This window comes from Pleurodeles waltl, chromosome 1_2, assembly GCF_031143425.1.
Source record: "Pleurodeles waltl isolate 20211129_DDA chromosome 1_2, aPleWal1.hap1.20221129, whole genome shotgun sequence".
Lineage (NCBI taxonomy): Eukaryota > Metazoa > Chordata > Amphibia > Caudata > Salamandridae > Pleurodeles > Pleurodeles waltl.
This window is the reverse complement of record NC_090437.1, coordinates 64,613,074-64,628,041: the sequence shown is the minus strand read 5'-3', so window position 1 is coordinate 64,628,041 and position 14,968 is coordinate 64,613,074. Positions and strand designations below refer to the sequence as shown.

Genomic DNA, 14,968 nt, shown 5'->3' with positions numbered 1-14,968 from the left:
CAGTCAAAAAAGAGGATTTTCATATGCCCACATCAAAGCATACTCACTGGCTCGTTGCTATTCTTTCCGAGACAATGAATGAGCCATTGTGTTTTGTACTTGAAGCCTATAAGGCTGCATTAGCTGCTGTAACAAAACAAGTATTGGCAAAGAGGATTGAGTTAGAGCTATTAGAGTTGTAAATTCCTAACTGGACTTTTCTTGCCACATAAATTGAAAAAGAAAAGGAAAACAGTTGACATAAGCGAGCAGATTCAAAGCGACACGGCCACCATGAGCTTATGCAAGAAGTAGAGACACAAAATGAAAAAGAAGTTTGCTCGGCGTCAAACATATCGGCAGAAGTGCAATTTTCCATGTAACAGGATCAATGGCCAAGTCAGTAGCAAAACTGCCCCAAGGAGGGACAAACGTAAAGCATTTACCAATGATTTAAAAAAAAAAAAAAAGGATTTTTGAAAGGCAAGCCCACGAACGAGTAAACGTGGTGGACGTACAGTGGGCATGGTCAAAAGCCCACAGATAAATTACAACAGGCCAGTGCGCGCTCGACTTAATAAAGCGCCATGAGGTGGAACAGGACTAAAATAAAATTAACAAAACCCATAAATCTCCCATATGTGAGAGTTACTGACTTTGCGAATGCTTGCTATTGCACAGCTGCAGAGTTCCTAGCCCTCCACTAAAGCTATAAATAGTTCAGGTTAGTTTTCTATATTAGCGGCTGCCTTCCTCACACCATCACAAAGGGAGAAACGGGCACTAGACAACGAGCTATTAAAAAACAAATGATTTGCATTAATCCATGTTTTGTCATACTTTACATTAAATTAGCAAGTGACAACAGCCTCAGAACGTTCCTGGCAGACTGCCTGCGTACTAGGTACACAAAATCCCAGATTATTCGAAAAGCCTCTATAACATGTCCTTTTGAGTACAGAGAACAACACTCAAAATATGGCCTTTTGGGAAGGCTGCAATTTTCACTCTCGGTGCACACCTTCACAAAGCTCTGATGTATATTGGTTACAGAAATGAAATAAACACGTTTGAAATGTTAAACCAGTGGCACAGATGATATAGGCCTTACAAAAGCCAGGTATTAAATCAAATGGCTGCAGCACGAACAGATGTTTCAAACACGTACATTAATGGCTTGTTGCACAATGGAATAGATAAAACATTAATTTAACAATTGGAGTCAGACGCACAAGGCCAATGGCACAACTTACTAACAGCAGAACATTTCATAGTCTCCGCAGTGTTTATAGCCAAATTAATCAATTCGGGCATGTGATTTTCCTAACCTACACGATGAGGTTTAAAATCTCGACCGTTTCACAGCTTGAACTGGGAGAGGGAATAACCAACAATGGGCAAGCAACAACGTGGGTGGGTGCGGAGTACAAGCAACAGCAGTGCAGTAGAGGGCTGAGGGAAAGTACCTCAAATCCCAGCACCAACAACAGCGGAAGGACACCTATCAAGATCTCAAGCAAGCAGTACCTGGTCCGTACTCCACGGAGGGAACAATCAAACGCAGCGAATCTAAAACCAGCTTTTGCTTACCAATCAGAAGCCAGCAAATAAGAGATGATGAACCCAATCAATTGGTGGGCTGCAAGCCTTTAGTTTTTTCAGTAGCAAAAAAATCTCACAAGTGACAGCGGATGTGCTGTATCAGGCAAGACCTAACAAAGAGATACCTCAGCAGATTAATGAGCCCTCTAAAATGATATGTGTAGCTAAGGTTCATAGGTATGCCTAAAAAATTTGAACAAAAAGCGTCTGTACAGCCACGTTCAAAGAGTTATTTTAATGGTTTTCCTGTTGAGTTTGAAACCAGAAAATGTAGATTTGGAATTTTGGCTTTACTATGTGGAACATGGCAAATCATTGTCTACATGTTCCTCAGTTTTCTAATCTGAATATCTATAAAATCAGGATCTACATGAGGCTACATAAGTCACAATGTACGAAATACAGAAATATTTATTTACAATCGCTGAGTGAAAGACGGCACCAGGTATCTTATATTAAATTAAATAATTACTTCCTTTTCTGCCTTACAGAAGTACAGATATGAAGTACACATTAACAGCTCTGTACTGAAGGGGGCACAACATAAGGCCCCAGATCACCCACAAAAGCAGCAATGGAGACAGCACTATGGCACTTCCCTGCAGAGCTCTTACAAGTCCTTATAATTGCCAAGGCACTTCATCCATTTCTTAAGGAGTTAATTAAAGAAGAGGGAGAGTGGGATGGGAAAGATGTCCAATCCTAAAATGGTTTATGTGGCAATATGTAAAATCAGTGTCAATTCTGGAGTATTCATAATCGAACTGAGGAAATATGATTGCATTTAGAAATTTCCAGTGAACTGAAAAGGAGATAAAGGGGAAAACCAAGATTACCAGAGAGTTTGGAAGGAGGAGGCAAAGTGAAACAACCTATCTCCAAGTCAACTGATGGAATTCACCACCCTTCTTGTTTTTAAGAAGTTGTCAAATAGCTATAAGTTGAGCAGAAAAGATCCTAAATCGAAAGAGCAGGATATCACATTTATTCCTGTGGACTGTGCCTTTTGTCATCCAAGTAAAACGTATTTGTGCAAATATTTTTGTAGAATTCCATATTTATCTAACAAAGGGCCTGACGTATTAAAGACATTTGCACAAAGAATTCACAAAATACAGGGTTTGAGGAAGCAAAGTGTTATGTATAATGTACAAACCTATTGTGAGTCAGAACTGTCCATCTAGCAAAATGGGTTTTGCAATTGATTCCAAAATACATTTAGAAATGGGCATGAAAGGGGCTATGGAATCACAAACCATTGATCAATTGATCAGTTAGTTAGAGACACCTCAAAGGCGGTAGTAACTCATTCACAAAGTGGAAAGTGTCCCCCTAGGACACCTTCTCCTTTGTGAATCTTGATTGGCAACCTGAACCTCAGGATGGAGTGCGGAGGTATGGGGGCGGAGGGGGATAAGTAAGCAGTGGGGTATTCACAAATGGAAAACTGTTGTGTAGCACTTATGTATTTATAGTTCAAAAGAATGTTAGGGAATGGAATGTGTTTAGGGGGAGATCAGGAAGCAGTTGGAGTCGGAGGCGTAAGAGTGAGGCTGTGTGAATTGTGCCCAAAACTCATGGGCTTATATATTAATACTAAATAAACGAAAGATACTGACAACTGCTTCCACATTATGGAGAATTCCGGTGCACTGGCCACTATTTTGTCAGAAGTGACTTTTAAGAATACGTGGGAAAATGCTGTATTTAACATAACGTACATTAATACCAAAACCTTTGGAAAGTTTGACATAGAAGTATTAGGGAATTGAAGATAGGTTAGAATTTCAAAGTTGTTTCGGACTAACAAGAATCTATGTTGCCATTGGCAGCAACAATATATTTGGGTGATATGATTTAGGAAAGATGGGTGTGATGTTGTGTTTTGGTACGGATCTTCCCATTAGATTAAGGGACAGATCATTGAAAACTGTTGAGGTACAATAAGAGGTGATCAACAAGCATGGTGCTGTTTTTACATCAAAAGTTGCCCATGTGAAAGAGTTTGAGCACAAAATCAAACTTAAGGAGGATGCTTCCCCTGTTCAAAATAAGGTGCACATTGTACCACTAGGAATTTGTTGTCAACTAAAAACACACCTAAACAGGTAGCATAAAGAGGGTGTTATTGAACCGACTGACAGTTCAGAATTGATTTCGGCAGTAGTTATAGCTTTAAAAGAAATCCAGAGATTTTTGTCTGTGTGGATTTCAGATCTTTGAACAAAAATAATGAGTTATTTGCAGCGGTCAGCGGAGCCCAATATTTTTCAATTCTGGATCTCAAATCAGCATACCATCAAGTTGCGCTGGCAGAAGGGTCAAGAGACCTTAATAGATTTTTCACTCCTTTTGGTGCCTTTAGATATTTAAGTGTGCCAACTGGTCTGGCCTCTGGAGCAAGCGTCTTTCCAAAGTTAATGGACATATTACGTCCAAGGCATGGGTGGCGTTCAAGCCTTTCAAGAAGAAATTTAGATTTTTGCTAAGACGATCAATGAGCATTATGAATTGTTGGACAAAGTGGTACAAGCTCTGGAGGATAAAGGAATGACTGTGTGCATAAATGAAAGTAAGTTTTTAGTACAAGAAATTGATTATCTGGGGCACAAAATCACAACTGATGGCATCCAACCCAAGACAGACTTGTTGGATGCTATAGCTAAGGCCGCCAAACATTATGAAAAATGTCCCAGAGATCCTTTTTAGGGCTAGGGGAGTATTATGCCAGATTTGTTCAAGGTTAAGCTATTTTGCAGAGCCCTTGGGTAAACTGTTGAAGAAAGGTGAGCAGTTTGTTTGGACTGAACAAGAGGATGAGGTTTTGAGAAGATTAAGGGACTGCTTTAGAATTTGGTGGATGCGGTTATTCAGTCACAAACGTGACGGGTATCCTGTCTGCTATATTACGATCATATTATATCCTATGGGACTCGTGATACAACAGATGGTATATCCGTCACATTTGTGACAGAGTAACCTGTCCGCCACACTTTAAATCAGGCTCTAGGTCTTTAATAATTCAGGCTCCCGCACTCAAACCGTTCAATCCCTCTGATAAAACGGTATGTCACAGTTGATGCTAGTTCACTTGGATTGGGTGCAGTTTTCACTCAAATTCTAGATGGCAAAAAACTCTGTCTTATTTCAGGGCTTTGAGGGGAGCAGAGTTGAAGTATAGTACCACAGAAAGGGAAGCTCTAGCGTGCGTGTGGATCGTGGAAAAATTAAACATGTTTTTTGTGAGGCAAAGGATTTATTCTTTTGGCAGATCATAAACCCCTTATATATATGATGAATGGGAGCAAATCTAATAAGGATCCATCATGATTGGCGAGATTAATTTCCAGACTGCAGCAGTTTAATTTTTAGATAAAGCATATTGCAGGTGGGAAGAATTTGACAGCTGATTGCTTATGTAGGTTACCCCAGAACTCGGTTGTAGGGGATGAAGAGTTAGATCAACATCAGTGTGCTGTTTCAATTGTGGAAGCAGTTGATAACTGTGGTAGTGCCATCTCAGAATCTGAATAGCATAAGTAGAGTGAAGAAGACAATCAAATTCCAGTAATTAAACAATATACTCTAAAAAGGTGGCCTGCAACTAGGGGTTTGGAATCTGAAATATTTGTTCCTCCACTTGGTCTTAGACAGAGGTTGGTTAATTTCGCTCATCAGGGTTTCCCGGGATTAACTTCACAAGGAGTTATAAAATCAACCAGGCTAAAATCGAAACCCTGTTGTTTCACTGCTTACCTGAAATATTGCCTAGAGAGATGCAAGAACATAATTCAGACACTCATCCCATAAGGTATTTATGAATCTTTATAACACATGATTTCTTGGATCTTTATAAACTGAACTTTATGGCCACTCTGAAAAAGGCATACTTCATCTTGACTAACTGTCATAATTTACCATTGTCTATGGTAGGAAGGGTCCTGGTAATCAAAATGTCTATTTTACCTTTATTTAGTTTCATTTTCTCACATATCATGAACGCGGTCAAGCAAATGTGTATTGGTTAGAGTGAGTTGCTGCAGAAAGTGTTGCATCAAGATGTTTTCACCTCCAGAAAATGCTTGCCGAGGTGGGGTCGCAGCTATTAGTATTTTCGAAAATACCGAAGTGACCCAAAAGACCATGAGATACGTTCTACAATGCACATGTTAAAAATGTTCACAAATTCAAGAGGGCTATCAGTTTCCCTTTGAAGGAAGCTAGAAAAATGGGTCAGAGTGGGATATCACAGAATTGAACATTTTGTATTAGCCGATCTAGTTAAAACATGGCGACAGATAGTAACAGACCAAGCTAACATTCCAATTGACCTAGTATTCTCTTACCTTCAGATTTATCAACATCTTCGGGCCTATATAGTGTCATCAAGTGGGGTAAAAGAGCACATTAACAAGGAGCTTTTTGTAAAAAAAAAAAAAAAAAGTACAGATTTGGGAAACTGGTATAGTACATTGTACTTTTATTCACACTATACTATTGCTTGATCAGTGTTTGACTCCATCTCACAATATATTGAGGGGAAGCTTGATTTCACAGACTGGATTAGGTTAAAACGTATGTTTTATAAAGCCCTGCTTGGAGCTACTTTCAAACACATGACGTTCTATTCCAAATAGGCTTTATTTTACACTCTGTATCACCTACAGCAAATGTTTCCACCTAGGTGCTTTAGATGTAATCATCCTCGAGGTGACAGGGCCATTATAGGCCTACTCTGTCCCAGATTGTTTGATTTTTGTAATAAGATCTTCTGCTTTATGAGCGACAAATTACAGGTACATTTTAAACCAGACGTGCGGGTAGCCTTGCTTGGAATCACCCCTATCCATTGTCTAGTGGGTCTGTGAAAACAACAATTTTATTTCATTGGCTCACTAGTAGCGCAGTCTTACAAAAATGGAAATCCTCGAGTCCTCCCATATTTGAGACTTGGATTATTAAAATAGATCAGGTTAGGTGGCTAGAAGATGCATATGCTCAGAGAGTGGGAGGATGGAAAAAAGCGAAAGGTATTTGAAGTCTCAATGGGGAAACTGGTCAGGATAAAGCGGTCAAGTAAGAGGAGGCACTTTATTATTGCGTAATATTTTTTATTTTACATCCACGAATGAATGAAGCTTCAATATCACACTTTTTATCTTTGATATGATGCAAGCTTGAAATATTGCATTTGTATACCTATCTAATAAATGAACAAAAAAAGATAATCAAGTTCCACTCATAAAACAATATATTATAAAGTGACAGCCGGCATGTAGGAGTTTGGAATCTAAATTGCAAAGCCTTTCTCAGGTGTCAGGTGAGCTTAGTGTTGAAAAGGGTATACTGTTGAGGCATGATTTATGTGTTCTCCCACTTGGTCTTAGACAGAGGTTGCTTAATTTAGCTCACCAGGGTCATCCGGGAGTAACTGTCATGAAGAAAACTCTCAATCAACATTACTGGCAGCCAGGAATGAATTCTGTGGCTGAAAAGTTTATTGATTCTCGTGAATTCTGTGTTAGTAAAAATAAACATTGGAAGGTGCCTAGTGAACCTTCCAATCTATCAGAAATTCAAAATATATGCTGGGAAAAGGTTTACCACTGATTTTTCAGGTCCGAAGAATGTACTAGGACAGAGAAAAAGGTTCTTTATTATACTTAGACAATTTTTCAAAATGGATATATCATGCATTTGTTGGTATACCTACCACAGAAGAAGTGATAACTGTCTTGGATGGTGTTTCCCAACTGAGGGATACCCCAAAGTACTGATGTCAGATAATGGTGTGCAATTTGTTTCTGCTGAAATTTCATCATTTTTTTTTTATTACCTGCCATTATTACTGACGGTGCACTGCTTAATTGTCCTAGTGCCAATGGCCAGGTCAAGAGGGCTAATACATTTCTAAAAGAGGGCATTCAATCTGCCTTACCTAACAATGTAAAAGTGGAAGAATTTTTGAAGGCTAAACTCTGGAGTTATCATAATACTCCACATTCCGTTACGGGATTTTCACATATTATTTAATGAGGGAAATGGAAGCTTGTTCTATCATGACTACAGGGATTAGTAAATCTAATGTGTTAAAGACTGAATAGCAAAGTCTTGAAAGAGGCTAAGAGTAACATGCATTCTAAACAGATTAGTAGTAAAGTCTATTTTGACAAAGTGAATAGGACAAATCTGAAACCTGTTAAAGTACGAGATTGGGTACTAATTTCAAAACTTGTTCTTGCTCGTGAGGGTGAATTCAAATTCATGAATCATCTGCAAGTGCTGAAAGTAACTGGCAGTGCTGTGTTAGTGCACAAGAAAGGGTGGTGAAACAAGAGTGCTGTTGTTGGTCCAGAGCAAAGTCAAGAGAGAGTTTGGCAAGATTAGAGAAAGTTGAGGTTATATGGTAACAAGGTGTTTTTTGATGATAGTGCATTGCTTACATTCCGTATAGAACAAGGTCAGGATGAACAGAATCAAGCTGACAAAGGTTGTTAAAAAAAAAAAACACGTCATTCAAACCTCCATCAATGAACACGATGAGGAGGTTGCGGTGCAAGGGGCTTTGTGGGCTCCTGTGTCTAACATGAGTTATACTGTGAGTCCAGTGGAGGAAACTTTGCAATGTGGTTCAAGTCATGATCAAGATTCCAATGAAACTGAAAGATTTTATTTTGTATTGATCTACAATGTTACCATGACAGAAATGTCCACTGTCTATATTTCTTGTGTGCATTGTGTTGTTTTTTGTGTAATTTCATAGACATATATATGGAAACATGTTGAGTAGCACTTGCGTAGTTATAGTTCTGAAGAATGCTGGAGAGTAAAATGGGATGGGGGAGTTCAGGAGGCAGTTGGATCTGGAGGCATAAGAGCGAGGTTGTGCAAATTGTGCTTGAAACTCATTGGCTAAATAAACCAAATACACTGACAACTGCTTTGTGTGAGTGCCATCATCTTTATAACATAAACTTAATCAATAAATACATAAAAAATAAATCAGCATTTGATTCTTTAAAGAACAAACACACAGAAGGTGGTCTGCTGTTCCTGCCAAAGAGCAATCCCTGTTTTTGGAGTGATCGAATGAGGTCACCAATAACAACTTGCCTAATTAATATTTATTAGGCTGAATGTTCTGTGACCACTAGAGACTGAAGCTTTTGGGAAGCGACTTATCAGTACATGAGTGATGCTGTAGACCCAAGGGTCCAGGAGAAATTAAAGATAAAAAAGAGATTTGATTATTGAGTACATTTGTCACAACAAAAGTCCGAAAACATCCTACCTAAATCAACTGCTGACATTCTAAGAGTGCCTACCCCTATCTCCTGTTCAAGGGGAAGGGACAAGACACTACAAGCTTACGTTGCAAAATCCTAGATAGTGACGCCCCTTTTGAAACCTGCCTTTCATCAGGCTCCAAATTACGTATTTTAAAATGTAGCTAAAATAAAGGTTTATTCTAGCACATGTCAGAACAATTAATTTTTCCCACATGCCTTAACAACGTTAAAGGTAATGAACACTTTCAAATTTTAAGCTAAACAAAGCGGAGTCAAACATAACGGATATAGTTTGCAAAGTCGTTGCCCCCTCTTACCTTTTTAACAGGCTGACCTGAAATCTTTCGTGCAAGAAAGCTTTCTGGAACCCCCACAGATGCCGCCATTTTCTGTTCCGTTGCAGTAAGTTGGTTAAACTAAAACAGAAAAAAACTAAATGACCCTCAAAAAAAGAAACAGAACCCATAGAAAACAGTTTCTCCGTTATTCACAGCACAACAACGAATTTGTCCCTTAGCTGTTTCACTCTTTCAAAAAGATAACACCTAATTTCACCTGCCCGTCTGAACACAGCAATAATATTTATTCATCCTTTGCACAGAATTGGACAGTGGACTTCTTCCACAGTCAGACTCTTATCTACCAAAAGAAATCCGAACAAACTCATCTGTTTTAGGTGACCCACAATGGCTACCATTACTAAATGAAAGCCAGAATCAAATTCTGATTGTGCTGCCTTGCGTAATTCACCAAATTAAACCACCCTATCTTGACAATTTTCTCACTATAATATGGGGCCAACAATAAATCAAGAGCAAAGACTTCTTTTACCAGTAAGCACTGAGATTCTAAAACTCAAACACACAAGTTCTGCATCTGCCTTTTGGAACTCTCTAGCCATCAAACTCAGAACTCGAGCCAGTAGCCACATTACTTGTCTTCTGGATAAAAAGTTCAAAACTTATCTTGTCAGCCTCTTTAACTTTAGGTACTGGTGTTTCTGGACTGTTTTTATGCTCTATAAGAGACAATGTGTTTGCTAGTTAAAACGTCATATGCTTATTTGCCACTGTTAAAAAAAAAAAAAGACAACTCCAAGCCAGAAGCAGATTTTTCTGATCTCATGGAGTAGCATCAAATGTTAAATTACAATGACCTGTTTGAAAAATGCATGACCTGTGCTTTTGATCTATTACTTTGTGCACTAGTGCTAACACTCTGTCTGCTGTGCCCTCAGTTCATGTAAGACTGACTGCTACTACTCCAAGATGCTTTGCTTTCTACAAGGTATGCGCATCCCCTCTGTTTCTCCCCCTCTTTCTCCTGTTTGCTGTCTGAAAATCAATAAAATATAATTTTTAAAAAGCGTTTGTAAATAAATTCAGTCAATTTTTTAATTTCACAGATAAGCCTATTAAGCAGAGAGGTATTGTACATTAGAATAATCAGGTTTTCAATAAATACCAATAAAAATGAAAATTCTTGTGAAATAACAGCATATGCATTCTCAACTTGTTGAACTGCCCAGCAGCACCAGGAAAATAGTTCTGTATGTAGGATTGTTAGCTTTAAAAAAATCAACATATAGTTTCTTTAATAGATTTTCAACACTACAGTGCAAAGGGCCAGAGAACACCACAGATCACAATCAAGGAATGTTGTTGTTAACATGCATGATTAACATGCAGGATTATGTTAACATACACGATTCCATAGGAAACACTGGTGGTTTCAAGATATAAAACTACTACTCATCAATACCAACTACTGAGGTTCATGGAACATTTCCTTAGTAGTGCTCTATAAATAAAGAATGGAGTGGCTCAATGAATCCAGAATAAAATGTAAATTGAAAGGACTAAGCAAGACTTTATTATCAAATGCTAGATTTGATAAACAACCTACAGATTAGACCCTTACTACAGTGTATGGCCTAAATGTGCATGGAAAACAATGTAACTGTAGTTAATATCTAATGGATTGGCTCTCCTTAAAGCAAAGTTCTAAAGCCAACATAACATATAATGGTCTCAGACATAATGTCTGTCAGTATCAGTTAGCTAAACCGTAATACAAAGTGATATAAAAATAAAATCAACTATTACTATTATTCTACTGAATCCATTGTGTTTGCCATTCAGATGGTTTAACTAAATGGCATTCAGTCCATGCTTAGCAGTAACCCAAACATAAATCATACGTCTTCCCTTTTCAAAGACAGAAGTACCTTTTGTTTAAAAACAATGAATGGACACTCTTGTGAGGAAACTCTTATTTGATCCACATAGCTTGCCCTGATTTGGATCATACCAAACCTCCATCTCTTTTAAGCAATGTACATAGACCTATGCCTGACAAGAAGAATATATCCAGAGTGTTGAAAACAGTAGTTATGATAATATGATTTGCTGCTTCTGAGATGCAAAACTAATAACTCTAGCCCAAGTGTAATTCACATGTATACTACAATTGATATATTATGAGAATAATTTTTGAAAATTGACTGGAATACTATCCTAAATTCCATTAGAACATACAACTCACTTACATTTAGCAATGCTTCTTCATTTAATTACCACACTACCTTTTAGATGTAGTGGCTAGTTACCTATATGGTGGTCATATTTTGCTATTTAACTGAAAAGCTACCAGAAATGTATGCTTCAAGACTGGGTTTACGTTTGTCAGCTTTAGCCCTTTGGAGAGTTACCTTATGTCTGTGGCACTTACAAGGTGTACACTAGAATATCATGTATAAACGTGTTTTGACTAACAAAATACATATATTATGGCAATATCTTTAATGCTTACAGCTTTGACACGTAGGACCCTTAACACCTTCAATGTGTCTGGCGGCCATTGGCTGTCACCAGGAAGGTCTTGAAAGAATTCTCCAGTGTAAAGCACCAGAGGATTTGTTCCCCTTCTTCCCCCCTTGCGAGAGGAGCTGCAGAATCACTTCCACATCTCTCCCTAGCCCCCTCCAGGTCCTCCCACCAGAGCCGCTTGGAGGAAGCAGGTAAGGTCTGCTCCCGTGTCTGGTGGTTTTAGATGCTTCCATGTTTGTGGGGGGAAATCTCAGGAAAGAGGAGAGTTTCCCCTTTCCAGTAATGCCTTTCATAAACAGATTCCTGACTGTACAGCGATCCACAATCTGGAATCCCGCTAAGCCCCACTAGGCCACCAGGGATGAGACAAGGGAGGTCTGCCCACATAGTAACAGGCTGGCCACCCCCACAATTTTATTTTCCCCTTCCCCCACCCCTGAGTTTACTATATTTAATTGACAAACATGTAATATAAAAAAATTGGAAATTGAAAGGGGTTGGCCCTTCTTAACACGTGCCAAACCCATGTGGGGGCTAACTTTTTTTTTTTTTTTTATAGATGTGTGTTTTCCCTGGGGGTATATATATTACCTACTGGCAGCCGCCATTAGATAGTTATAGTTAGGACCTAGTTGCCAAAGAAAAAGCCATTTTTTACTTGCCTATATCTTTGGCGCTGTTTGAACAATCTTCACAAAATGCTCCAAACAAAGTTTGCCCAAGGGTCTTGTTGTGCACTGTGAGAGTATGGATGATTCATCAAGCAGGGTTGATAAAAAGAGGAGAGGGGAGGGAGGGGCAAAAATAAAAAGTGCTTTTGCCATGTTAATTCCAGTGGATTCTTTAGACACACCTGCAGCCAGAACCGCTGGCCGGAATTAAACCAACTTTGGCAGAAATGTATCTTTTAATCCTTAGAACACCCTTTTTTTTATTTGGTAAAAATCAGTTCCTTAGTTTGAGATATTAAAGGTAATCCAAATTTGCATACTTGGGTGAAGGCTAAGCACAGATCTCATGGTGAGATCTGATTGGCTGTGAGCACTTCAACCAGAAAGTGATGGCAGCCATCTTGAGATCAATATACATGATAGCACCCATTGAAATGCATTGTAGTGAATGGCAGGTTTTGAGGGACACAAAAATGAGAACACCAAGGGTGATAACAGATTATAGGTACAATAAAAATCATTTGCTGCTAAGATGATTTTACCCAGTGAACAAGTCTTCTGCTGAGATTTAATGAATCATGTTTGACAGAAAACCATAGAGGTTATGGAAGGTGCTCTAGAAGCTAAAATGAGAGCATATTTTCTGTAAATTCACAATATCTTTCTCAGCCATACGTGAATGAAGTCCGACATTCTCAGTAAAACATGTACTTCCAACAGGAGTTGCCTGCAGTGTTGCCAGATTTTGATATCCATGCCAAGCCCAAAGCTGTCCAATTAAAATCCCAAGTTCTGCCCAACACATACCAATGTCAGCCCAAATTGATAACTCTCAAATAAGGAAAAAAATAGCCTTAAGGAAACAGTTTAAGCATACTCTAATTACTATTCAGCAGGCATCCAGTGATAGGATATTCAGCGCGCACCTGTGAACCTCGATGATCCATTTTGAAGATCAGTCCTACAGTAACCTTTTAACTGGCACTTCTGTCACAGAAATCCAAACCCAAATCTTGCACTAATAAAGGAACTCTATGAGAGTACATTATAATCCACCTTAATGAAGTCTAACTGCCTGAATGTTAGTGCCCTTTCAGCAGTGTGGCTTCATGAACTTTACATTCAAAATCTTGACTCTTTTTTACTAATTTTGGGGCAACTTATCCCATACTGTGCAGAATATACATTTTTACATTTTGGAAGCCTATTTTACATTGGGTGCAATAACTTTTTTACTCTGATTATTTACATATCCATAGTGCTTTCTGTCGCAGGCTAGGACCTCATATCACTATAAATACATGTCAACCAACCAAGATTCAATTCAATGACCCTCCTGTTGCACACAGAGATAGCTGAATCACGTTAACAAACTAAGCTTTCCTACCAGAACAACACATTACCCTTATATTAATTTAACTTTATATATTTTTTTCAGTTTTTGTGTGTGGATTGTATCTTAAATGCAGGCTAAACTAGGCGAGGGGGCAAAATAATTCACAGTATTTTATTCTTCAACGTGTTTGACCTCACCCACATTCACTGATCCTGTCCCAATTGTACTCTAGATCATAGCTTCTACAATGTTTTATACATTTACTGCAGCAAGGCCACCCACCATTACTCATTAACCTTTCACCCTTGAACTTCCTACAGCCTTGATCTCAACTCACCCATATAGGCATGCAGAACTGACTGTGCACCATGCCTGACTGCACATGTGCAGTGCTGCTTACGTGTTTCGGATGCATGAGAAGAGGCAGGAGAAGTTCCTCAAAGCTACATCCTAATTAAACACAGAGGGAAAGGGAAGGGCTGATCCAAGTTATGGAGTGGTGACCATGGCCCTCACACATGAATTCGGCTTCGTCATAATAGTGAAGGTCATGTTTGTTTCAGAGGGATGGAGCTAAAGTATGCAACCACTCAAAAAACATCCAAGTCAGCTTACCACAAGGTTAGTGAGTGGAGGGAAACTGCAAGGTAAGGTCTACATGCACCATATGGGTACTGCCACGTGGGCTGCTGTAGGTGGGCAAAAGGGTTAAGGGCACAGCATGAGGCAAACAGTATGTTTTCAATATGGGACAAAGAGCAGGGTCACTGCTGAGGGTATTAAGAGCGATGCAGTGTTCGGGAGGAGAAAGACAGTGATCAGTTATTCAGTATCTTAGTGATGGACTGGATTGTCTAGTTCCTGTGACTGTAGAGTCGAAGCAATACCTCAAGTGAGGCTTGACCCTATCATCCACTTTATCTCTGCTGGATTTACACCTGCACCTCTTTGTTCCTCCCATACTGCCACGGTCACCACAAGACCACAAGGAAGGAGGGTGCAAGGGGAAAAAAGAAACGGAGGGTGCAAGGGGAAATAAGAGACAAAGGGGTTGCCTAGGTGAAAGAGCACCAAAGACAATATGGAAAAGCAGACCGAGGTCTGAAAAGGGAGGGGAAATTGACATCCAGAGAACCAAAGAGAAAGTAGTGTTTGTGGCAGAAGTGGCTAATGTGAATAAGGTTGAGTATTGTGCTGGTCTACACATGCCTCGGGCCTGTACCTCTAGAACCTGTTTGCAGGTTCGCAGTCTCCCTCGAAATG

The 14,968-nt window shown here is 39.1% G+C and overlaps 1 protein-coding gene across 2 annotated transcripts in view; it reads right to left on the bottom strand.

The window, feature by feature from the left end:
• HELQ (helicase, POLQ like) overlaps window positions 1–14,968 on the bottom strand; it is a 449,876-nt gene that overhangs the window by 143,430 nt on the left and 291,478 nt on the right. For both annotated transcript variants that reach the window (XM_069236329.1, XM_069236338.1), the window contains exon 14: window positions 9,188–9,286. In XM_069236329.1, coding sequence (XP_069092430.1) covers window positions 9,188–9,286 — 99 coding nt within the window. The remainder of the gene's footprint in view (window positions 1–9,187; window positions 9,287–14,968) is intronic.